The sequence below is a fragment of the Salvelinus sp. IW2-2015 genome, linkage group LG4q.1:29, assembly GCF_002910315.2.
Source record: "Salvelinus sp. IW2-2015 linkage group LG4q.1:29, ASM291031v2, whole genome shotgun sequence".
NCBI lineage: Eukaryota > Metazoa > Chordata > Actinopteri > Salmoniformes > Salmonidae > Salvelinus > Salvelinus sp. IW2-2015.
The window spans coordinates 19,059,085-19,086,045 of NC_036842.1; the positions used below are offsets into that span (position 1 = coordinate 19,059,085).

Below are 26,961 nucleotides of genomic sequence, written 5' to 3' on the forward strand. Positions count from 1 at the left end.
TAATGAAGAGGATGAGCCAAGTGGTGCAGACAGGGGACATGTCGTTATTGCTGTTAGTTGCTAGAGTTAAACCCCTGCTACTATTGATCTGGGTCTTCTAGATTGATTTCCCTCCGCTCCTTCAGAGAAATAAGTCCAGACCAGTAGGTGAGGAAGGATAAGGATGCTGTATAGGTTTAGTTCCTGGGACGGGGTCTGGGCCAGGTGTGTTTGGAATAAGAGACGGCATAGTGGAAAAGTCCTGCTCGGCCTGTGGGAAACCGGAGGCGCGCACAGGGACCAGGCCTACAGAGAGCACATGATATTAGGTCCTTCTTCCTAATAATTTCAGGAATTTCATTATTTCCTCTGAAAATATTTGTCCGGCTTTTTGGCCGTGCATGAGGGGAAAAAAGGGTCAGGGGGGTTTAATGGCGAGATGAGTAAATCAACAACAGATAAAAGCAGTACTATTGTAGGTCAGAACCCATCTAAACTGAGTTCAATTAAGTCTAATGTATTGGCTCTGTGACAACAACACAACACACATCAGATGTGGACTGGATGGACGGATGCAGGCGTTAGCATGACTGCATGAAAACAGGCCCGGCTGCAAATGTGTCTGTCAGGGTGCATGGGATTTGCACTCTTCTGTGTGTATACATGTGATCAGCTTTGTATGAAAGTAATTGACTGCTTGATGTTGTGGGAGGCTGTTGAAAAAGGGGGAGAGAGCAGTGCCTGTCTGACCAGTGGCCTGTATTCATGGATGCCAAGGGAAGCCAGGTTTCGTCAAATATTTGACCAATAAAGAAATATGAATTATAAAATATTTTATCTTTCGTCTCTCTGTGTTTTCATAATTTTATGTAAATACGCAAGTGGCTGAATCTTACCGGAGATATCATCAGAGCGAGGGAAACAGCGCCTCTTAGTATGTGTAGCCCATGTATCTGATACTGTGGAGCAAAAGAGTATGACGTTGTCGCCGTAGCATTTCATTGATTGATGCCAGCAAGAATTTGGACTCCATTGATGCATTCTTTAAATAAAAGATCTAGGCAATAAGCGTTGAGCTGAGCTCAACTTTGGGTTGTCCTGGTGCAGCAAAACGCCCCCCAAGGGAGGCCAGTTTGGATTTGGATTCACACAATCAAATCACATCCAAAGCAAAATGTCATTTTCAGAAAAACGTGTCTGTTTCTGATTTGCTTGTGTTGATGTCCTGCAGTAGCTAGCTTGCTAAATCGGTCCTTTTCTAAGCCATGGATGGAGATGTGGATTTGGACTTAATTCTCTCTACAGGCAATGATTATGTCAGCGATTCTGATTTAATCATAAATTAATATGGTGTGCCACTGGCCTGAGAGATTGAAGTTCAATATGTGGCCTAGATGTAGCCTAGTAGGCTCATGTTACTAGCTAGCTAACTTAGCTGGTTCATTGTTGCCCATGCGAGAAAGTTAGGCTAGCAAGCATTTTAGCTACAGTGGCTTGTGAAAGTTTTCACCCCCCTTGGCATTTTTCCTATTTTGTTGCTTTACAACCTGGAATTAAAATGTATTTTGGGGGGGTTTGTATCATTCGATTTACACAACATGCCTACCACTTTGAAGATGCAAAATATATTTTTGGGTGAAACAAACAAGAAATAAAATAAAAAACTGAAAACTTGAGCGTGCATAACTATTCAACCCCATAAAGTCAATACTTTGTAGAGACACCTTTTCCAGGAATTACATCTGCAAGTCTCTTGGGGTATGTCTCTATACGCTTTGGCACATCTAGCCACTGGGATTTTTGCCCATTCTTCAAGGCAAAACTGCTCCAGCTCCTTCAAGTTGGATGGGTTCCGCTGGTGTACAGCAATCTTTAAGTCATACTACAGATTCTCAATTGGATTGAGGTCTGGGCTTTGACTAGGCCATTCCAAGACATTTAAATGTTTCCCCTAAAACCACTCGAGTGTTGTTTTAGCAGTATGCTTAGGGTCATTGTCCTGCTGGAAGGTGAACCTCCATCCCAGTCTCAAATCTCTGGAAGACTGAAACAGCTTTCCTTCAAGTATTTCCCTGTATTTAGCGCCATCCATCATTCCTTCAATTCTGATCAGTTTCCCAGTCCCTGCCGATGAAAAATATCCCTACAGCATGATGCTGCCACCACCATGCTTCACTGTGAGGATGGTGTTCTCAGGGTGATGAGAGGTGTTGGATTTGTGCCAGACATAGCGTTTTCCTTGATGGCCAAAAAGCTCAATTTTAGGCTCATCTGACCGGAGTACATTCTTCCATATGTTTGGGGAGTCTCCCAAATACCTTTTGGTGAACAACAAACATGTTTGCTTATTTTTTTCTGGACACTCTTCTGTAAAGCTCAGCTCTGTGGAGTGTTCGGCTTAAAGTGGTCCTATGCACAGATACTCCAATTTCTGCTGTGGAGCTTTGCAGCTCCTTCAGGGTTATCTTTGGTCTCTTTGTTGCCTCTCTAATTAATGCCCTCTTTGCCTTGTCCGTGAGTTTTGGTGGGCGGCCCTCTCTTGGCAGGTTTGTTGTGGTGCCATATTCTTTCTATTTTTTAATAATGGATTTAATGGTGCTCCGTGAGATGTTCAAAATTTCAGATATTTTTTTATAACCCAACCCTGATCTGTACTTCTCCACAACTTTGTCCCTGACCTGTTTGGAGAGCTCCTTGGTATTCATGGTGCCGCTTGCCTGATGGTGCCGCTTGCTTGGTGGTTCCCCTTGCCAGTGTTCCAGACTCTGGGGCCTTTCAGAACATGTGTATATATACTGAGATCATGTGACACTTAGATTGCACACAAGTGGACTTTATTTAACTAATTATGTGACTTCTGAAGGTAATTGGTTGCAGCAGATCTTATTTAGGGGCTTCATAGACAAGAGGGTGAACACATATACACGCACCACTTTGCCATTTTTTTTGTATTTTTTGTTGAATTTTTTTAAACAAGTTATTTTTTTCATTTCGCTTCACCAATTTGGACTATTTTATGTCTGTTCATTATACGAAATCCAAATAAAAATCAATTTAAATTAGAGGTTGAAATGCAACAAAATAGGAAAAACGCCAAGGGGGGCGAATACTTCTGCAAGGCACTGTAGGTAGCCTGTGACAACAAATTCTAAAAGCATACTGTATGACAGAACCATAGACCGTTTTGCCAACATGAAAGATAGGAGGATGGCATTGGCGTTCAACTGGTCTACAAGTACAGTAAGGTGAGTCAAACATTTGTTTTGCTTGCGTGCACACACACAGAAATCAGTACCATGGACAGCCACATGATATTTAGCAACATTGGACTAAATTGTTTTTGGTATAATAAGTTCATTTTCAGTGTATTAAAGCATATATAGCCTTGTTGATTTGATGTTTAAATGTTTAAGTTGAAATGGTGCAGGAATAGCGGAGGCAGTGCTCCTGTTGTCTTTGTGCTGACTCTGTGGTAACTCTGTGGTAACTCTGTGGTAACTCTGTGGTAACTCTGTGGTAACTCTGTGGTAACTCTGTGGTAACTCTGTGGTTCTAAATCAGTAGATGTTTAGTAAACTGTCTAAAACATGAACTTGCTTGACCTTGGAGGTCGTAACTGTTTGCTACATGCAATATCTGCTTTGTAGACTTCAATGGTCAGATGTTGCTCTCCGGTTATGTGATGAAACAAACATATGTGTAGTTGAATGTATTCCGCCACTGTGACTGTTGTCTTTTTGTTGTCACGAGCCAGCCTAATTTTATATCACGATGGCGTATGAACGAATGCGTTATAGAGCAAACAAGGCAACATATGTTGTAATATTGCTTTTTTACTGGCTTGGCCTCCTCAGTGATTTTACTCACACACCGCTACTGTGTCTGACACTATTTTAGCCAGTGGGGCCTCTGGGAGTGAGTATTCCAGTCTTGGGCCTGTCCTGCAATCGACTTTGTCTCTCCTCCTTTCTAACACTTGCTCTCACTTTCCCTATCTCTCCCTCCTCTCTTTTGTGCTCTCCCCATCTCTAACGCCCTCCCTCCTTCCCACTCTCCCTTTCCTGGCTCCCAGTCTCTTCTCTAAGGATGTCTCTGGTTTAACCCAAATTAGGGCCTGATGGGTCAGTTTCACCCCCCTCAGTGCTCCTCTCCCCTCGTCTCTTACCCTTCATCCTCTATCCTTCGCCCTTTGCCCCATATTCCTCGTCCATTGCCCCTTATGAGCCACAGGGGAGAGACAATTTTCCATTCATTTGAAGACTCCACTTTTCATGCATGCCCTGGGAAGAACATCTACTGTAGATCACTTAGAAAGACAGAGAGAGAGAGAGAGAGAGAGAGAGAGAGAGAGAGAGAGAGAGAGAGAGAGAGAGAGAGAGAGAGAGAGAGAGAGACGTTTTCCGAAAAAGGCGAAAATTTAACTTCACTAAATTCAGATGTCAGCGGGCATCTGTTCTGGGGCAGTTCAGGGTGCAAAGAGAGCTCAAACTGCAGTGTTAATACTTTTATATCTGATACATATTAAATGAAAGATTATGACTTCATCCATTTACACCCATATATAATTCATATAAGCCCATAAATTTGCCTCGTATACATACGTCTGGGGCTGCTGAGTGTGAAACGCTGCGGTGAGTTGGCATGGTGATGGCGGCCTAACGGCCAAGAACACTTTTAAATCGGTGGGCCCCTCTGCTCTCCTGTCATCGGCTTGGTCAACACCGCAGACCCTAAAGGCCTCATTCAACCCTGCCGTTATTACCACACTGACACGCTCTTTTTCTCCATCCTTAATCTTTTGTGCTTTTTCCCGCTCTAAGGAGGACACAACCTACGTAAGACCAATTGTTGACACTAGGATTCAAAAGTTGGACACCCAAGCTAGACAACTGGGACTTCCAGAGTTAGAGTTAAAGTACAGTATATAGAATATGCGCCTAGAAACACATGATAAAGTTTCCAGTACTTGTAGTGTATCTGTTTATCTTAAGTGGAGACTCTTAATAGTGTTGGTGGTGTGTCCGTACCAACCAATCATGACCTTAAAGTGGGGTTTCAGAGGTGGTGGGACGGTCTTGAAAACGTGTTGGCATTCTCGGGTCAAATTCAACATGACAGTGTTGCATGTGAATGCCACTAGATGACATTTCTGTACTATCGCACCCATGTAAATTCCAAATCAACTCCTAAGTAAGGAAGCTTACTGTTGTTTCACCTCAGATTTTCACATACCGGTAAGCACAGTCAGGACCAGACATAAGTAAGAATGTCATCCCATGAAAAATCCCCTGACAATAACATAAAATATCAGCATAACCGTAAAACAGTATAACAACAAAGGCCTGTGAAAACAATGCAAAATATTTCCTTTTATGCGAGGGGATTGTTAGGTATTATCAGTGGTATTTCCAGAGGAGCCTCTGTCTGTGGACTGCAGAGAAGAGCAGCTAGCGATGCAGAGGTGCTGAGCCGAGCGGCCTACCACTGTCCCCTCATAGCCAGATTCCTAAACACACTAAGTGGTAACAGGCATGAGGGCTACAAAAATAAACGCAGTACCTCACAGCCATTGTTCCCTTGCGTATGTAGTGCATAGTTCGTCCAGAATTCCACAATTAGGGAGGAATGTCGAATAATGTTTGTAGTGCGGCCCTCCATGAGGTTCTCTAGACATACCATAATCAAACCAAAATAAAGAAGCACTCGGGGAGCTTCTCTTTTTTCAACTTCAGAATTCTCTCTCTTTCTTCATTTCTCTTTCAATCTCTCTTATCCCCCCTTTTAAGAGCCCATCTTTCATATGTCTGCAGGGAGATTTGAATGGAAGGGACTGTAAGTGTGTGCCAATAGCTGATTTCTATGAGACGCCGTCTTGGCTGACTGTTGATGAATGACTTTGTGATGATGACTGAAACGGAGGGGAGGAAAGAGATGGCAAACCCACCTGCTTCTTCTTTCTGATGTCGCCTCACACAGAGTTGTTTAGCAGCCATGTTAAATACAGAGAGTGCCAGCGAGACAGTGCTTCCAGGCCTTTGCAATGAGCATGATAGAAAACAGCCTAGTGCCTTGAATCTGGCTACATCAGAAAGACACAAATATTCCCCACAATAGCCCTATTTGGGGCTTTTTCCACCCCCCTCTCTTTAGCATGACGCTGTCCAAAAACATCTACTAGCATCTGACATTGGTAGATTTTTTTTCCAGTCACCGCTAGAAATTCAAGACCACAAGGACCCTCTACAACCGCTGCAAAATGTCTCTGTCCTCAGTGTTCGAGTTTCACGGCCGCCAAGAAAAACCTCTTTACTACTGGAGCCCCTCAAGGTCCATGACAAAAAGAAGTTCCAGAGAGAATCAGAAACCGTTTTTCTCACTGCTGCTCAATCATCCTCCATGGCACAGAGTAGGAATCCTGCACATACTGGCAGGTATTAGAGCAGTGGAGGCCTCAGCATCTCCTCGCAGTAACACTAACAAACTGGTGGAAAAAATATGTATTTTATTTCAATGTTTTTATGAATACCACTAGCAACAACAGAATAAACTAATTTTGAATTACATACCTACAGTAGAAAATAAGAGAATATCTTTTTTCTAATGATGTCAACTCTATTTCTCAACTAAAATTGAATACATTACTCTCACTGGAGTATCTAACATAGGCTTTGAAAAAGCACCCACGAATACACTACCAGTGTGGCAAGTGCCGCTGGCTGCTGGTAAGCTTTCTTGACTAGGACATTCATTTTTGCCAACACATGACTAACCTTTGTTCACCACATGCTCTTAAAGAACAAAATTGGAGTTACCTTTCCAGCTTATAGTCTTTGTAAGAGTTAACACTTCCTCTTCCAATTACAATGTGGGGAGAACAAAATCATTTAAAACTATGTACCTGATCTATTTATTGTAAAATGTTGATTACTTCTCCTTGCCATTATCATGCACCTAATGATAAGACAAGACGTGCAAAAAATACAGTACCAGTCAAAAGTTTGAACACACCTACTAATTCAAGAGGTTTTCTTTATTTTTACCATTTTCTATATTGTGGAATAATAGTGAAGACATCAAATCTATGAAATAATAACACATGTGGAATCATGTAGTAACCAAAAAAGTGTTAAACAAATCAATATATTTTATATTTGAGATTCTTCAAAGTACCCTTTGCCTTGATGACAGCTTTGCACATGCTTGGCATTCTCCCAACCAGCTTCATGAGGTAGTCACCTGGAATGCATTTCAATTAACAGGTGAGCCATGTTAAAAGTTAATTTGTGGAATTTCTTTCCTTCTTAATGAGTTTGAGCCAATCAGTTGTGTTGTGACAAGGTAGGAGTGGTAAACAGAAGATAACCCTATTTGTTAAAAGACCAAGTCCATATTATGGCAAGAACAGCTCAAATAAGCAAAGAGAAACAACAGTCCATCATTACTTTAAGACATGAAGGTCTGTCAATCCGGAAAATGTCAAGAACGTTTAACGTTTCTTCAAGTGCAGTCGCAAAAACTGGCTCTCATGAGGACCGCCACAGGAAAGGAAGACCCAGAGTTACCTCTGCTACAGAAAATACGTTCATTAGAGTTACCAGCCTCAGAAATTGCAGCCCAAATAAATGCTTCAAGTAACAGACACATATCAACGTCAACTGTTCAGAAGAGACGGCTTGAATCCGGCCTTCATGGTCGATCTGCTGCAAAGAAACCACTACTAAAGGACACCAATAATAAGAAGAGACTTGCTTGGGCCAAGAAACATGAACAATGGACATTAGACCGGTGGAAATCTGTCCTTTGGTCTGATGAGTCCAAATTTTAGATTTTTGGTTCCAACCGCCGTGTCTTTGTGAGACACAGAGTAGCTGAACGGAAGATCTCCGCATGTGTGGTTCCCACCGGGAAGCATGGAGAAGGAGGTGGGATGGTGCTTTGCTGGTGACACTGTCAGTGATTTATTTAGAATTCAAGGCATATTTAACCAGCATGGCTTCCACAGCATTCTGCAGCGATACACCATCCCATCTGGTTTTCAACAGGACAATGACCCAACAGACCTCCAGGCTGTGTAAGGTCTATTTGACCAAGAAGGAGAGTTATGGAGTGCTGCATCAGATGACCTGGCCTCCACAATCACCCGACTTCAACCCAATTGAGATGGTTTGGGATGAGTTGGACCACAGAGTGAAGGGAAAGTAGCCAAAAAGTGCTCAGCATATGTGGGAACTCCTTCAAGACTGTTGGAAAGGCATTCCAGGTGAAGCTGATTGAGAGAATGCCAAGAGTGTGCAAAGGCAAAGGGTGGCTCTTTGAAAAATCTCATGAAATAACACATATGGAATCATGTAGTAACCAAAAAAGTGTTAAACAAATTTTGATGATTCCATATGTGTTATTTCATAGTTTTGATGTCTTCACTATTATTCTACAATGTAGAAAATAGTCAAAATAAAGAATGAGTAGGTGTGTCCAAACTTTTGACTGGTACTGCATTTTTGCTAACGTGCAATATGATGGGGTTCCCTAGTTTTGCTGGTTTGCCAAGGAGGGGATCCCTGAGCAAGAAAAGGTTGAAGACCCCTGTCCTATAACATTCTTCCCGAGGTTTAAAGAGAAGAGCAATACCGGTGCAAAGGCGTATTGGGAGCACGTTTTCCCCTTGCCGAGGGAGATATACTTCCCCCACAAAAATGTCTCTCGAAGGTAGTGTTACACTGAAATGAGTCCCTACCGCCGCTAGCAGAGTGATGCTGGCCGCTCTCCTTGACCTCTAATTGCTCCTTCTGGTCTGTCTAGAGTGTCATTGTTTCCAATCTCACTAGCTCTCCAATCAATCTAGCTTAATTAGGGCTGTAGAGTATAGACAGAGAGCAAGGAAGAGAAAAGAGGTTGAAAAATGAAAAGAGAAAAGATCTGTCTGGGCTCTTCCCGTGTTTCGTTGGTTTGGCCCCCCCAAGTGTGGGACGCTGATTGAGCCTGTGTGAAAGCCAGATTGGACTAACAGTCCCAGAGAACACCCAGCTGGGCCAGACACACACACCGCCGGGGGTAGAGTTACACTCTGCTCAAACAGGGCCAGCCAGGAGACAGTAGGACAGACTGACTGTGTATCAAAACCTCACAATCATGGACAGTGGATCACAGCATTGAGTAAGAACATTGTTGAGGGTAGAATGCACAGAATGCCATGTCAGGAATATACACTGAGTGTTGAAAACATTAGGAAAACATCCCCTTTTGCCCTCAGAACAGCCTCAATTCATTGTGGGACTCTACAAGGTGTTGAAAGCGTTCCACAAGGATGCTGGCCCATGTTGACTCCAATGCTCTCCACAGTTGTGTCAAGTTGTCTGGATGTCCTTTTGGTGGTGGACCATTCTTGATACACATGGAAAACTGTTGAGCGTGAAAAACCCAGCAGCGTTGCTGTTTTTGACACACTTAAACCGGTGTGTATGGCACCTACTACCATACCCTGTTCAAAAGCATTTCAATCTTTTGTCTTTCCCATTCACCCTCTGAATGGCACACAAACACAATCCATGTCTCAAGTCTTAAAAATCCTCCCTTAACCTGTCTAATCCCCTTCATCTACACTGATTGAAGTGGATTTAACAAGTGACATCAAAAAGGAATCATAGCTTTCATCTGGATTCACCTGGTTAGTCTATGTCATGGAAAGAGCAGGTGTTTCTACTGTTTTGTGCACTCAGTGCATATAATACTTGATTGTACTTACAATTACTTTTTCTTGAAACATTTTCTGACACAAAACTGTTGACTAGACCCTGGCAAATGGGCAAATCCTAAATTGATGATGTGTATCAAATAGATATGAAAATCTCCCTTTGACATCAATGTGTCATTTGTGAGATTTTGGCTCTAATTTTGGCTCTAAGCTGTCTTGAACATCTATATTAAATGCCTATGCAAATCTCTCATTGACATCAATTCATGATCTGTGAGAAACTCTTAAAATGTAACACCAAGCTATATCTTTGTTTAGGACTCATGAAGCAGAGATAAAAACACAGACAGAGAGCTGACCTGTGTGGAGAGGAGCGGTTGAAGCAGGTCTTGGTCACATCTGTCACATTGGGGTTACAGCAGTCTCCGTTGTCGTAGAAGAAGTGGTCCCAGTTACACTCAGGGTCGCACACCCCGTTGCCCTGCTTGTACTCGGGGCATCGGCTGCGGTGCCTCTTACAGTCGCCTGCGTCGAAGCCCGTCAGTGTGTGGTTGCACTCTGGGTCACATGCCTCGTCGCCCACTTTGCTGATGTCACAGTTGGCCAGGACCAGACGGTGGCGCAGGGAGGAGTTGGTGACGTTGTGGACGCTCAACTCCCAGGTGATGTTGTAGACAGCGAAGGCCTTGTTGAGGTCCTGGTGTTGCAGTTGGATCTGATGAGGCGTGACAGTGGGCCTGCGCCCAGCATCGTCCCACACGTTGACCACACGGTATCGGATCGTCTTGGGTTTCCGGAAGGTCCAGGTGCGGTTGTAGTTGGTCACCACTTCCACGTTATCGCAGATAGTTTGACCACAGCTTGGAGGTTCCAGGGTGGTATCCAAGGACCCTCCACTTCCACTTCCTCCTACCCCTTCAGCTTGCCCCACCCTGCTGCTGCTACCCTCCTCTTGCTGGGGGAAGCTGCCATCCTTCACAGTCAGCCACTTTCTGGCCGGGTGCTCAAAGGTCTCCCGGATCACCAGCTGAGGCGCATCTTGAGGATCCTCGTGACCCTGCATATCCCTGATTATCTGCCTCTGTCCCCGGGCCTCCCTCCACAGATTGACCCTCTCCACAGCCCCACGGTAGTTATGGTTCAGAGCGTTCCCGCCCACCATCAGCACCTTGCACTTCTTGGTTAGATAGCTGAAGACGTTGCCCGACTGTTCCCGGCTAACACCCACCTGGGCGCCGTTGACGTAGAGTTTCATGTAGAGGCCGTCGTAGGTTACTGCCAGGTGGGCCCAGGTGTTGGGCAGGTATTGGCCATTGGAGTGGATGGAGGTAACTTTGTGGGCACGGTCCGTCTTTAAGGAGAAGAAGAAGCGTGGGTCGCAGTTGCCCTGCTCACTGATCGCCCGGATGCCCAGCAGCCAGCCCCGGTCACTGGAGGCATAGAAACACTTATCATACAGACCTGGGAGAAAGCAGAGAGCGAGAGAGACAGTTAACATGAGAAAGAGAGACATGGTAAGAAAGAAAGAGGGAGAGAGACAAAGAATAGAAGGATAGAAAGAGAGAAAAAAAGAGAGAATGAAGCTTTGACTTTCAGATGTTCTTTAGTAAGTTACCTAAGAGACACCTTCCATTAAGGTTGCACTATGCAGAAATCGCTCCATCATTTCCTGGTTGCTAAAACTCTAATAGTTCGCCAAATTTCAGTTATGTGACAAAATAAGCTTGTATAGTGTAGAGAATCTTTGTACCATCTAAACAGCTGTGAAATATATATTCCATAACCAAAAATATTGTTGTTTCAGCTGTTTGAAGCTGGTATACAAAACCGAAAGTAAAAGACGCAAAAACAAAAGAACGGGAAGCATAGAAATAGCACACATAGAACAGATCTACCACTTCTTAGACTTTCTTTCAAGTAGAATGATAGATCTATAAATCTCCTTTCTATGTGAATTTTGCCGGGTCGCCCAAAAGGTTACATAGTGCAACTTCAATTAAAAGAGAACAACACAATCCAGAGAGAGAGAGAGAGAGAGAGAGAGAGAGAGAGAGAGAGAGAGAGAGAGAGAGAGAGAGAGAGAGAGCGTTGGATAGTTCACTGATCACCTCTGGGACAGAGAGAAAGAGTAGATGTTAATCAACACTGAGCAGCACTGGGAGCCAGCATTTGTATTCTCAGTTAATAACAATTTTAAAGTTTAGTCTCAGGGGCTTCATGGCTTTGTCTCTTGAACATCATCAACCTAGGAGGTCTGCCTCGAGTCACCCTTATCCAATTTACTGTTCATTTGACATATTTTGAAATGAAACAGTAAAATTAACAGTGAAATGTAGACACTCTACTGTAAAATTTTACTTATAATTCATCCAACAAAATGTCAAATGCACCAGTGTGTTACGTAACAACATTCTCTCATTCATCAGATGTAGGCATTAACAATAAGGTACAGATTATGTCGTAGATGTACTAAAACGAAGATAGCATCAGAAAAATGTCCTGGAAATTGAGTTAAGGTGCATGCAGTATTTAGCTTGGGGAGACCCATAGACTCTTACAATGAATATTTCATGAATATGAGGCCATTTTAAAATTTTGGGGAACCAGAAGATGTAGTTTCATGCAAAACCCTTGTTATGCTAGAGGCACCAAAACACCTTTTTCCTGTTGCACTTGGAAAGCATACAGTATGTCAAGTTCAGTGTGGTGATGTGTTTTCACTTCCCAGGGGATCTCTGAATGTTTACGTTTAGCGTGTTTGTTGTGTGTGTGTCTGTCTGTCTGTCTGTCTGTCTGTCTGTCTCTGTCTGTCTGTCTGTCTGTCTGTCTGTCTGTCTGTCTGTCTGTCTGTCTGTCTGTCTGTCTGTCTGTCTGTCTGTCTGTCTGTGTGTTCGTTCGTGCGTGCGTGCGTGTGCGTGTGTGTGTTTGAGTGTGTGTTGTGGTCATGCGTGCGTGCGCGTGTGTGTGTTTGAGTGTGTGTTGTGGTCATGCGTGCATACATGTGTGAACAGTTCATGTGTATACGCCTTTGCACATACACCAGAGCACACTGACATGCCTAACACCTAGCAGAGCCCCTCAAGCATGAGGGATTCCATGTGCTCAAAAAATATTTGGGGGACCACCACTGCCAGGGGCATACATTACTCACATGTACAAACACGAGGGAAAGCAGCTCCTGAGTGGTGCAGCGGTCTAAGGCACTACATCCCAGTGTAAGAGGCATCACTACAGTCCCTGGTTCAAATCCAGGCTGTATCACATCCGGCTGTGATTGGGAGTCCCATAGGGCCGGGGTAGGCCGTCATTGTAAATAAGAATTTGTTCTTAACTGACTTGCCAAGTTAAATAAAGGTTACATCTCCATTCCTTCCCAGTCCACATAATGCAATAAAGAGACCCAAGCTGGTTTCAGGACTTCTTCATACAATGTGAACCAGGTAGGAGTATCCAATGCAATCCCCAACCCATCTTTGTTACTCCCTCTATATAGGACTTTTTTATTTAACTAGGCAAGTTAGTTAAGAACAAATTCTTATTTACAATGACAGCCCTTACCTGGACAACGCTGAGCCAATTGTGCGCCGCTGTCACGCCCTGGCCTTAGTATTATTTGTTTTATTTATTATTTTAGTTAGGTCAGGGTGTGACATGGGTTATGTGTGTATTTTGGGGTATTATATGGTAGAGCGGGGTGTTGGTTGTAGTGTATGGGTTTGTGTTGAGTGTATGTATCTAGCTGTGTCTATGGGTGTGTGTAGTTTTCTAGGAAAGTCTATGGTGGCCTGAATGGGTTCTCAATTAGAGACAGCTGGTTTCTGTTGTCTCTAATTGGGAACCATATTTAAGGCTGCCATAGGCTTTAGCTGTTGTGGGTCATTGTATATGTATATGTCGACGTAAGTAGTTTGTGTGTGCACTTGCGTTTTAGGTTTCACGATCGTTTGTTGTTTGGTTAGTGTGTTAAGTGTTACGTGTTCATCTTTGTCGTTATAATTAAAGAAGATGTATTCAAGTCATGTTGCGCCTTGGTCCTCTCTTTCACGTCAACACGATCGTGACAGCCGCCCTATGGGACTCCCAATCACAGCCGGTTGTGATACAACATGGAATCTAACCAGGGTCTGTAGTGACTCCTCGAGCACTGAGATGCAGTGCCTTAGACCGCTGCGCCACTCGGGAGCCCACAGTTCCTCAATGAATTAATATGATCATGCTGATTAAAATCCGATCAAAGTCTTCACTCCCTTTAACATGATGCACATTAAGTAGGAGGATGTCCTCATTGGCTGAAAGGGGGTAGTCTAATGGCCAAGCCATTCAAAGAGCTTAGTGGGGTTCAATGTCAAGGTCAGCCGTATTTAGTGTGACGTCCTCAGTGTTTCCACTACAGTGGAAGGAAAAACTCCTCCATCTGTCAGCTAGTGCACTCAAGGCTAAAAGGTATGTTAAAATGCGTGTTGTGCTTCTAGTGTAAACAGCTGTCATAATTCTGCCATGCTCAATTAATCTAACATAGTACACTTCTCCAGACCCAACCTGCTCTGTGTTTAGATGGGGCACACACATGCATGCATGCACGGACACACACATGCACACACACGCACAGGTATTTGCATACACACATTGAAGCTACGGCTAAAAGCCATTCATGTCAGTTTAGAAGGCGACCTTGCTTGCACTTGCCATTTGTCTTCCCCCAAGGAAAACACACTCAGGTACAAAAAAAAGAAAACAAACGTCAGAGAAATCTGATGAAAAGCAGGGAGAGAGGGAACAATGGAGGCTAGCCCATTGTGTGTGCTTTTGAACTGTTCTGGCTCTGAAAGTCAGGGAAAGGGACTTTGCATTCAGACAAAGTGAAGTTTTACCTTTATTTAACTAGGCAAGTCAGTTAAGAGCAAATTCTTATTTCCAATGATGGCCTAGGAACAGTGGGTTAACTGGCTTGTTCAGGGGCAGAACAACAGATTTTTACCTTGTCAGCTCAGGGAGTCAATCTTGCAACCTTTCGGTTACTAGTCCAACACTCTAACAACTAGGCTACCCTGCCACCCCAAGTGACCGTCACACCGTTTATTTGACATGTTGGAAATGTACATTGATCCTTAGACTCTAAACACAATTCCTAACAGCACCAGGCTCCAGTGGGGGTTTCAATTAAATATTCAAATGACAGTCAATTACAAGTCAATTTCATTTTGCTCTATAACTAACTGGAGACATTTTTCAACAATGTAATTAACTTGAAACCTTCTCATTACGTTTAATGATTCAAAAGAGAATTGTGTAATATGCAAATGATCTCGTGGCAAACCTATACAGTAACAGACATCTTGGGGGAAATAACATGTATAATTTTCCAGCCTTAGATTATTTCAACAGAAACACCAAAGCTCATCTACCTAATGTCTGAAATCAAGAGACTACATGTAGCCTTTTGCTGTATGCCCTGTGGCTTTCCTCAAATGTATTATAAAACTAGAAATCTGGGTATTCAAGTTCAATACCCAGCTATCTCAGTAGAAATACAGTATGTCAAAATGTTGACATTTAACCAAAGTAGTTATGTCATCTTAGATGTTATATGTATTCTTAGATGTTATATGTATTCTTAGATGTTATATGTCTTAGATGTTATATGTCATCTTAGATGTTATATGTCTTCTTATATGTTATATGTCTTCTTATATGTTATATGTCTTAGATGTTATATGTCTTAGATGTTATATGTCTTAGATGTTATATGTCTTAGATGTTATGTCTTCTTAGATGTTATATGTCTTAGATGTTATATTCTTCTTAGAGTTTATGTCTTAGATGTTATATGTCTTGGATGTTATTATGTCTTCTTAGTGTTATATGTCATCTTAGATGTTATGTCTTAGATGTTATATGTCTCTTATATGTATATATGTCCTTAGATGTTATATGTCTCTTAGATGTTATATGTATATGCTATGTTATATGTCTTAGATGTTATATGTCTTAGATGTTATATGTTTAGATGGTATATGTGATATGTCATCGTTAGATGTTATATGTCTTCTTAGATGTATAATTCTTATATGTTATATGTCATCTTAGATGTTATATGTCTTCTTAGATGTTATATGTATATGTCATCTTAGATGTTATATGTCTTCTTAGATGTTAATGATATGGCTTAGATGTTATATGTCCTAGATGTTATATGTCTTAGATTTATATTATTAGATTGGTATGTAATGTCATCTTAGATGTTATACATCTTCTTAGATGTTATATGTCTTCTTAGATGTTATATGTCTTAGATGTTATATGTCTTCTTAGATGTTATATGTCATTGGTTATTAGTTATATATCATCTCACAACTAAAACCTGCATAGCACTAGTGCATCACTGCTGATGCATTTGCCAACACAGGCATTTATTGTCTACAGCTGGTCATGGAAGAGAAACTCTGATCCACTGTCTTGCATTTTCCTTTCTCTGATGCGGGACAGGCATTCATGACCTGGTAAAAGGGCAAAAGGTCAGATGTAAAATTCATCTCACATTAGGACACGGAACATGTGTGACATGAACTGCCATGAGGATGTAAAGCACATGGCAGCATTCAGTCAAGTTAAATTACAGTTTGAGTGTCCCCTTCCTCTTTAAAGACCATCTTTATGTAGCTTTCAAAAGCGGGACACCAATTGTAACCGCATGTCAACATGTCACAATATGGAGAAGAGAAGTTACAGAGGCTCCTCAGATTTTTTTGACTGGAGGGTTAGCTCAAAGTGTCTACGCTAAAGCAAAAACCATCGTCCTTGATTCTAAAATGAAAGGCTGCTCAGTGACTGGTGTTGGTATAGGGTTTGCTCGTGTTTGAACGAGTGCGCAAATCAAATCAGCTAGCCAATGAAATCGCAACACTGAGCTATTCCATTACTGCTACCATGGAATCTACCCTGGCTTCCTTTTTTCCCTTATTTTTGGGTGGTCCTTTCTACTTTCTGTTTGCGCATGCTCATTTTGTCAGCGCTGTTCATGGTCCTGAATCTTGTTGTTCTGCTGGAATCATTTTCATACAGTTCCATTGGCCACATCTACATTACAAATGACAAAGTAAGTGTGTGTGTGTGTGTGTGTGTGTGTGTGTGTGTGTGTGTGTGGTGTGTGGTGTGTGGTGTGTGTGTGTGTGTGTGTGTCATACAGGTCAATTTAAAATCCCCAGCTGTTCTTACTGATTGATATCAGTAAGCAGACAGCGGGCACATCTCATGTCAATAGGCAGTGAGTTATCCTGGCAAGTGCCCATCATATGAATGCCTCTCTGTGTGTCTCAGAGCAAATGTTACATACTAGCTACCACAAACAAACAGGTATTACTAAGTACATTTCATACTGTGTGGTGTGTGGTGTGTGTGTGTGTGTGTCATACAGGTCAATTTAAAATCCCCAGCTGTTCTTACTGATTGATATCAGTAAGCAGACAGCGGGCACATCTCATGTCAATAGGCAGTGAGTTATCCTGGCAAGTGCCCATCATATGAATGCCTCTCTGTGTGTCTCAGAGCAAATGTTACATACTAGCTACCACAAACAAACAGGTATTACTAAGTACATTTCATACTGTACACATGTCAGCAATGCAACATACATACATCGTGGGCCCTACATATGTCAGCAATGCAACATATGTACATATATATGTTGGTTCCTGAGCCCTGGAACACCTGGCTGGCTGTGAAAGTGGTTTGGACTAGGACTTCATGAAGTATTCTACTAGCCCTTGTTTTGGGCTGTAGAGTCAATAAAGACCAGAAAGGAACCACAGACAGATTTTTACAGGAGTTATCTCTGGTCCTCCGCCAGTCACTTTGGTCACACTCAGAGGTCTCCCTGTGTGTGTTGTATGGTAAACACTAAGTATATAGCACACTACTGTACTTCTCGTCTCCCCTCACTTATCAAGCGGTGAGTTGACACACTCAATCAAAAAGCAGTGACAGTGATAAAAACCAGGGTAAAAAAACTAGGGTGTAACAGCTGTAGAAAACAAGCCTGGGTCAAAACAATAGGATGGGACTGCTTTAGGCCTGGGATTGTTGGGAGGTCTCAATTGGATTTAAAAGATTAGGCATTATTTGGTCTTTTTTTTGCCTTTACCTCCCTTATCTCACCTCATTTGCTCACATTGTATATAGACTTATTTTTCTACTGTATGTTTGTTTTACTCCATGTGTAACTCTGTGTTGTTGTATGTGTCGAACTGCTTTGCTTTATCTTGGCCAGGTCGCAATTGTAAATGAGAACTTGTTCTCAACTTGCCTACCTGGTTAAACAAAGGTAAAATAAAATAAATATAATAAAATAATAATATTTGTTGATTGGGAATTTATTTTGTATTTATTATTATAAGGGTCTTTTCCCAAACACACTAATCTTAATGTTATGAAAACAAACAATAAAATGACATGCATAGGATAGGCTAAGACAAGTATGAGGTTAATATGCATTGTTGGTAAAGGGCTCTTAAGTAAGCATTTCACAGTAAAGTCTACACCTGTTGTATTCGGCATATGACAAATAAAATGTGATTTGATTTGAATATAAGTGATATAACATTACTCGGTCGGGCTAAGACATTCATCTGAATCACAAAGCTCTCAACAGATTCCCCAAAGAGTTGAAATGCCTAGAGAGAATTTAATAAGGGTCTGGATTAGGCTGCCCCCAACCCCAGGCCAAACCTACACTCTGAGAAAACAAGGTGCTATCTAGAACCTAAAAGGGTTTTACGGCTGTCCCCATAGGAGAACCCTTTATAGTTCCACATAGAACCATTTTGATGCCAAGTAGAACCCTTTGAGATCCATGTAGTTTTACGTGGAACGCAAAAGAGTTCTACTTGGAGCCAAAAAGGGTTCTCCTGGGGGGATAGCCAAGAGTGTAGCTAAGAGTGTAGCTAATAGACCTGGACAATATGGGCAAAAATCTATATCCCGATAAATTGACTGAATTATCACTATAATGATAAATTGAACGCTAAGTTTATAACATATATATTTTTTTACATATTACCCTTAAAACTACTGCTACTATGACATGAAATATTGTAGCTATCAATTGTCCCATCAACAATCACCCATACTAGCTAACATTTAATTTCAAACTTTACATTTCTCCAGTAGGGCACTATAGGTTATTTATCGTAATGAACGATATCAGCAAAATGTTCACAATAAGTGGTCGGTGTTAATAATTTTTGGTTTATCGTCCCAGCTCTACTCCTACCCACTGGGCATAGCCTTCAATTCATCTTCTCTTCCACGTTGGTTCAATGTCATTTCATTGAAATGATGTGGAAACAACATTGACTCAACCAGTGTGTCCAGTGGCTAGACCAGTGTTTCCTAAACGTGGTCCTCTGGGAGGCAAGGGGTGCACGTTTTGGTTTACCCCAACACTACACAGCTGATTCAAATAACCAACTAGTCATCAAGCTTTGAATCAGCTGTGTAGTGTTGGGGCAAAAATCTAAATGTGCACCCCTTGTGGTCCCAAGGACCAAGTTTGGGAAAAGCTGGGGTAACCACACATCCACACACAAATACACAACACACATGCACACAGGTACACGAAAAAACAGGGATGGTACAGTAGACCAGAATATACAGTATGTGTGTCTCAATCCATGAGAGGCCTTCACTAAGTACAATAACAGGTCTATCATAATAAACATACTATGCTAAACAACACATTAATCAAGATTGCCTTAGCAGAAGTGTGTGTGCGTGAAACCCTCCCTTCTCAAGGGTAAGTGCCTCACAAGGGGTAGACTACAATAGTACGCATCTGCACACAAGCAATCAGTTGTTTGCTACGCTCCCTGTTGGCAGCCCATGGGATCGAATCTCATACCAATCTACATCAGAAGCAGTGGCACAGACACTGAAATATATAAACAGTACATAGACCTAAATTGGAAAGAAATACCGTCAAAGATTTGGCATTGTGGATTTCAGAATAACATGAAATAGTTTTGCCAGGTCGGTGTCTTCTCAATAATGTTCTGTGCTCGCTCACATAATAGTCTCTACAGACGGGTTCTTTCCGGCAATGTAGGCTACCGTGTGCCGTTGCCTAGTTTACGTTGCGCAAGGTCTCGGATATCCGAGACTACTCAAATAACATTCACAAGGTGCGTTGTGCGTGGATGAAGCAGGCTACGTTCTCCCTCCGATCACTTTACAACGCTTAAACCACATATTACAATATCTAGACTGTACTGCCAAGACCCCCCAATCTATTAGAGGGTTTTAATTGTGTCAAAGTTAGAGTCACCTAATGTTACGCGCATAGCCTATGTCTGCGGCTGGGTTTGAGGGATCTCGGACGCTCATAGCGCGCCACTCCGCCGCTCTATTCCGGTCTCGTAACCTCCACAGCCAATCCAGAAGTGTCGATTTGGGAAGCATGTTGGATTTGCGGCACGCACAGTGCTCTCTACTCACTTCAGAATAAAACATATTTCTCTCACTCTCCCCCTTTGCCTGCTGTGACGTGCCCACGAATTCAACGTTTCTAGCATTACATCATAGTTTAAAATAGCCAGACGCCTCATAAATAACACAATTTCTACGCACGATGACATCACCTGTCAATCAAGTGATGCAGTATAAATGCCAATATCGAACAACCTTAAAATAGGCTAGCTTATCTACAATTGTTATACCCAATATTTGAGTCATTTTACGCATGAAAGTTCATAGAAGGAAATTTTCAAAAATATACCACCTTATTCATACAGTATGTGTATAAAATCCATTCATTACAATGAGGAACTCTGTAGTAATATCACATGTGAACGAAAATCGTATCTGAATTATCATACCCAAGTATAGGCTTATGCATGCATATACTTGGGTATGATCACTCAGATACGATTTCCGTTCACAGGTGATATTACTACACATACTGTATGAATAACCTAGAATAAAATCTCTGATACTGCTATTTTCAAGGCATTACATCATTGGCGTGGATCAGTTCTGAAATGAACTCACTCTCAACTCACTTATGAGTGCATGTTGTTTTACTGTGACGACCATGCATGGTTTGATCTAAACAATTATATAATAATAGCCTACAAAGCTAAAGGTGAGTTATGACTTTCATTTGGTTTAATAACATAGCCTACTTTATTGCTTCAAGTGTGCGTTCTAATAAAATATACAGGTTTCACACTAAACTTTTAAATATGCTGTTGAGTTTCAGCTCGCATAAGACTAATAAAACCATTCCTTCATTAATTTGTGAACTGAGACAGTTGTGTAGGCTACCTGCAATCACCGTAGGAGATCGTTGACCTCCTTCTGGTTTGATCCACATCTCCAGCGTAAAATTTCCTCTCGGTATCTCCACGCCCGGCTTAAGCCGAAGTTGGTCACCCCTGCCGGTAAAATAAACAGCTTTCCCACGACCTGGAGAGTTCTCCTCCGCTTGGGAGGAGCGCCGGCGCTGGCGAGGTACACGTCGTTCCAAGCCGGGCAAGGAGCGTTTGCCCCGGGGCAGACGTGTGGCACAAGCCCCTGGAAAGGTGGCTCTCGCCTCCCTGATACGCACCAAGTCTCTTTTGGATCTCCCCTTTCTCCGGACAGTCCCGCACTCTGATCCAAAACATAAGATGAGAATCACCAGGCAAAGCAGCCAGGGAAAAGTCCAAAGTTTCATTTTCAGGAGAAGAGGTGGTACCACTTTTAAAAAGAGCAATGAATAGAAATAAATTTGATAAATATAGGCTAAAATTCGTAGGTCCACAATGCTCTTCCCGAGTTTCGCTTTGTTTAGTTTTTTTCTTTACAGCCGCTTGTCAAACCGTAGATTCAATCTAAATAAACCCATGAAGCATACTGTAATGTCCCCCTTTATAATGTTAAGCCACGACCCCCTTTCCTTGCCCATGTAAAAGTAAGACTCTTCTGGAGAGATTCAATGAACACAGGAATATTTGATTCATGCATTTGTTCCACGGTGTCTGTTCAATGGGTCTCATTAAACCAAAGGGATGACTAATAAGTTCTCATTCAGAGAGGGGGATGAGGTTGATGGTGCCCCCCATCACTCCTTGGATTGTATGAGTTACTCGCAGAAAGCCACAATTGTCCGCCAAAACGCTTGTCACACCGTTTTGTTGTTTCCTTATCCCACCTGCAAAACAGTATACAAAATGGCACATATTAAAATTCAAAATAAGTGAAAATAAACCGACCTGTCATTATTTTATTAAAGAAAAATTCCTTGACTTGCTTTTTGGTTTTCAAAAGTTGAAATGCACAACATCATCTTGTAAAGCGAGAGAGAGCTGCAGAAGTAATAAGCATTGCGATCCTCATTGATTTGCCTGAAACAGAGAGACACATGGAGAGAGAGAGCCAGCACTGGGCGTCTGCTTTAAGAGCAATTACTCTGGAAGTCTTTTTAAGAGCGAGCAACTGATGTTTCGAATGTTCCGGGCTGTGTTTTTTTTTTCAGCCGAAGTGGGGAGTCACAGGTACTCACTGCAATTCCATTTTTCCATGGCACACTGTGATGGGACGGTGATTACGGAGTTTGGAAAGCGTATGTGTATCCCTCTAGTGGCTACAATTCAAACAATCGAACACATTTTCTACACTTTCACTGATTCTGAGGCAAAACAGAGGACTTAGACTGGTAAGTGACAAGCCATCATCTCTATACGATTTCCTATTTAAAATATATGAAACCAATGTTGGATGTCATGTCTTAACTCTTAAATGTTCAGCAGTCATCAATGAAATTGTGTAACCAACCAGGATTGGAAAGTTCTCTTTCAAGAATAGGCCAAGGGGCTGAAGTCGGATTTGATATTTGCACAACAAAGCCATTCAAAAACCTTACATCCAGAATTCCAGTTTAATATCCCACTTGTACGGTATCCTTCCATGTCTGTAGTAAAATATTGTGCATTAGGTTAACTAAAACAACGCCGTAGAACTGACCATTTGATGTTCAGTACTTCCACCAGCAAAACGGCATTGTAATTGTAAACTAAGCACCAACCGATTGCCAACATCGTTAAGAAGTTTTTTGTTGTTGTCCAGACTGGCTGTCTTTTTTTGTCTTTGTCTTTTGTGCAATCTGGACTGGCCTTGATTTCAAAGTCCACAGAAGTAGATTTTTGGTCCTGACCGGACCAAATCTGAACCAATCATAGACATGTTTCTTTGGTGCAGTCTGGACCGGCTTTGATTTATCCCAAACATAGACATCTATGTTTCGCAAGTTTGGACAGCACAGTACAGTAGAACACAGCAGTGTACAATACATTCAAGTAAAGACAAGTATAGTACAGTAAAGTATAGTTCAATACAGTAAAGTACAGTATAGTTAAGTGATAATGCCCGAGAAGACTAAAACACCGGCAATGTCATGAATGCTTGAACCAGGTTATGAACACAAACAGTGCAATTAGTGCAACCAATGACAATAGTGAGGGGTGTGTCATAATTGCTAGGTTGATCAGGAATGAATTGAGTGAAACTGTTAAAAGCCCACAGCATATTGAATGTATTATGACATTGTTATCATTAGCATTAGCATCAACATACATTATTGTTTCATTAAATTTACCCTATATATTTAAATATTTCCAATTTCATTTAAAAAAAATTGTTACATGTAATCTTCTGGTTCAACCATAATGCATAATAAGCATCATCAACAGGGGACACATATTGGGTGTACTCTGATAAGCTGTAGAAAAAATACATTAATTTACAAGACCTCTTCACAGAAAGTATAATTGGTCATAAGAAGGGCCTGAGATCAAAGTCAATATTCAGACCACTAGGGGTCAATGTTTTTAAACAGGATATCCAGTAAGCCTCCCTTTGTAGTAGTAGTAGTAGGATCTCAATGTTACCTCCTCTCCTTGGTAGAGCAACATGCTCAATGCCTGTGTACTTGAGGGAGGAGATGGGATGGTTAGCTTCAACAAAGTGAGCTGCTACTGGATAGTCAATGTACTTACACCTGATTGAGCTGCGGTGTTCAGCTATGCGTTGTTTTAATTGTCTTTTCGTTTGTCCGACATAGGCTTTCTCACATAAACAGGTGATGAGATCGATTACGCCCTTTGTCTTGCATGATATGATACCCCTAACAGGGATTTTTCAACCTGTATGTGGGTGTCTGAATGATGTCTTGTAGTGCTATTGCACTGTGCGCATGATCGACATTTGTAGTTCCCATTTGTAATGGGTGTCAAGAGTGTCTGAGTGGGCTCAGGGGCAGGTCAGATCTCACCAAGATATCTCCTATAGTGTCTGAGTGGGCTCAGGGGCAGGTCAGATCTCACCAAAACTTCCTATAGTGTCTGAGTGGGCTCAGGGGCAGGTCAGATCTCACCAAGATATCTCCTATAGTGTCTGAGTGGGCTCAGGGCAGGTCAGATCTCACCAAGATATCTCCTATAGTGTCTGAGTGGGCTCAGGGGCAGGTCAGATCTCACCAAGATATCTCCTATAGTGTCTGAGTGGGCTCAGGGGCAGGTCAGATCTCACCAAGATATCTCCTATAGTGTCTGAGTGGGCTCAGGGGCAGGTCAGATCTCACCAAGATATCTCCTATAGTGTCTGAGTGGGCTCAGGGGCAGGTCAGATCTCACCAAGATATCTCCTATAGTGTCTGAGTGGGCTCAGGGCAGGTCAGATCTCACCAAGATATCTCCTATAGTCTGATGGGCTCAGGGGCAGGTCAGATCTCACCAAGATATCTCCTATAGTGTCTGAGTGGGCTCAGGGGCAGGTCAGATCTCACCAAGATATCTCCTATAGTGTCTGAGTGGGCTCAGGGGCAGGTCAGATCTCACCAAGATATCTCCTATAGTGTCTGAGTGGGCTCAGGCAGGTCAGATCTCACCAAGATATCTCCTATAGTGTCTGAGTGGGCTCAGGGGCAGGTCAGATCTCACCAAGATATCTCCTATAGTGTCTGAGTGGGCTCAGGGGCAGGTCAGATCTCACCAAGATATCTCCTATAGTGTCTGAGTGGGCTCAGGGGCAGTCAGATCTCACCAAGATATCTCCTATAGTGTCTGAGTGGGCTCAGGGGCAGGTCAGATCTCACCAAGATATCTCCTATAGTGTCTGAGTGGGCTCAGGGCAGGTCAGATCTCACCAAGATATCTCCTAGTGTCCGAGTGGGCTCAGGGGCAGGTCAGATCTCACCAAGATATCTCCTATAGTGTCTGAGTGGGCTCAGGGCAGGTCAGATCTCACAAGATATCTCCTATAGTGTCTGAGTGGGCTCAGGGGCAGGTCAGATCTCACCAAGATATCTCCTATAGTGTCTGAGTGGGCTCAGGGGCAGGTCAGATCTCACCAAATTATCCCCAATATTGCGACCATGCTTATAGACCACCAGTGGGGGCTCCTTGAAAGGGTGTCTGATTGCAGAATATGCCAGTGCTTTTTCAGGATTGCTTTCATTTTCTCCGAACACCTGGTGTACTTAGAGCAAAACACTGTTGCGTTATTCTTCTTTGGTTTAGTTTTTAGCAATTAATTTCTTGGTCTTTGAGATATTTTCATCATTGCAGCATTAAGAGTTTTGTCCCTGCAGCCTCTCATTTTGAATTTATCTGTAATTTTCTTAGATCAAGTTTATAAATTGACTGGCTGGGCTGATTAGACAGTGGATTGCGCAGTCAGATGGAACAGATTAAATAGGCATTTCAACGGCATAGATTTAGCCGGTGGTAAATTGTGGAATAGACACCGGCTGGAATGTGGATTTAACCAATCAGCATTCAGGATTAGACCCACACATTGTATAATACAGTATAATGTACTGTATTGTACCCTACTTTACAAACTAAACTGTACTGTACTCTACCCTTCTGAATTAAACTCTACTGTACTGCATTAAAATGTACTGTACTCTACTGAATTAAACTACTGTACCATACTCTGCTGTACCGTACTGAATAAACCTCTGTCCTGTACCATACTGAATAAACCTCTACTGTCCTGTACCATACTCTACTGTACTGAGCCATACGGTACTGTTCTGTTCAAACTTGTGAAACATAGCCTAGACATCTATGATTTGTTCAGATTTGGTCTGGTCCGACCAAATGTGTACTTGTTTGGGTGCCGAGCTCATTAAAATAATACTCAGCATACTTTGCAAATGTTTGTTTTTACATACAAATGTTGGTCATTCAGCAGACCCTCTTATCCAGACTGACTTATAGTCAGTGCATTCAACTAAGGTAGATCAACAACATAAGTCAGAGCAATATATATTTTTTTCTGTAACCGTTACTGAGAATGTTATTGTAGTTGAAGTGGTCTGTTGGTTTATTCTGTTGGTTGGACAACTTTGAATATTATTGCTGCAAGTTTTAATGTTTTTTAGATGTCTTTGCAACGTAATTTTGCTTACTGGGTAGTTGGAAATATATTTTCCCACCACCTAAGTTGACAAATGTGATGTTTTATGGCACCCTTTCATTGCTCTCCCCAGAGACAGTCAGGAATGTCAATGTTTCCCTTTTGTCACCCTGTGGGTTGTTTGGTGTAAATGTATGCTTGGACAGCTGGAAATTGCCACCTACCATAAAGAGGGAACAAACATTAAATATTTGCCTCACTCTTCATACAGTGTTGTGACATTGTCATGGCAAGGTGGCTACATATTTCCCTTTGTGCCTTAGGAAGGGGACATGACATATGGTGAGAGAGGGCAACCCTGGAAGGTTTCAAGTAGACCACTAAGTGTTAAGTAAAAACTTCTTAGCCAAAGACGACGGATAATGTGTCTACCTCTCCAACCCCGATACACTAGATATATACACCCTTTCTTCTGGCTCTCTAGTGACCTCATAAACAGTCTTGTTCTGTGTCGGTCTGGGTCTTGGCCTGCAAGACCTACTGTACTCTAGCTCAGATTGGCACTTACATTGATTGCAGTGCAATTCTATCAACGACGCCAGCAGTTGGTGTAGAGACGTGCGAGTACGGTTTCATCTTTTGTCTGGGTCAGGAGATTCTAAACTGAGTGACCTCAAGCCCTGTACTCAACTCTCCTTAGTGGGGTATGTTGATAAAAACTATTTACATTCAGCATCACTACATCAAGGGAAAAATAGTTTTCTTTCTAACAAAGATATCTGCATATATTTCAGGATGTTGCGTAGCCCTGGAAATAAATCATTGTGTAAACATACGTTTTAAAAACTTGTCCTAAAAAACAAGTTGTCTCTTGGTACAATTTACCCCGGGTATGGGAC

The 26,961-nt window shown here is 42.1% G+C and overlaps 1 protein-coding gene across 1 annotated transcript in view; it reads right to left on the minus strand.

Annotated features, from left to right (window-relative positions):
* The window catches only part of LOC111961593 (pappalysin-1), a gene marked incomplete at its 3' end in the record, with an annotated part of 74,246 nt that extends 51,894 nt beyond the window's left edge, over positions 1-22,352 (minus strand). Inside the window, 3 exon segments of the mRNA XM_023983987.2 lie at positions 10,030-11,131; positions 20,987-21,854; positions 21,954-22,352. Coding sequence (XP_023839755.1) covers positions 10,030-11,131; positions 20,987-21,377 — 1,493 coding nt within the window.
* Positions 22,353-26,961: the final 4,609 nt, after the last annotated feature.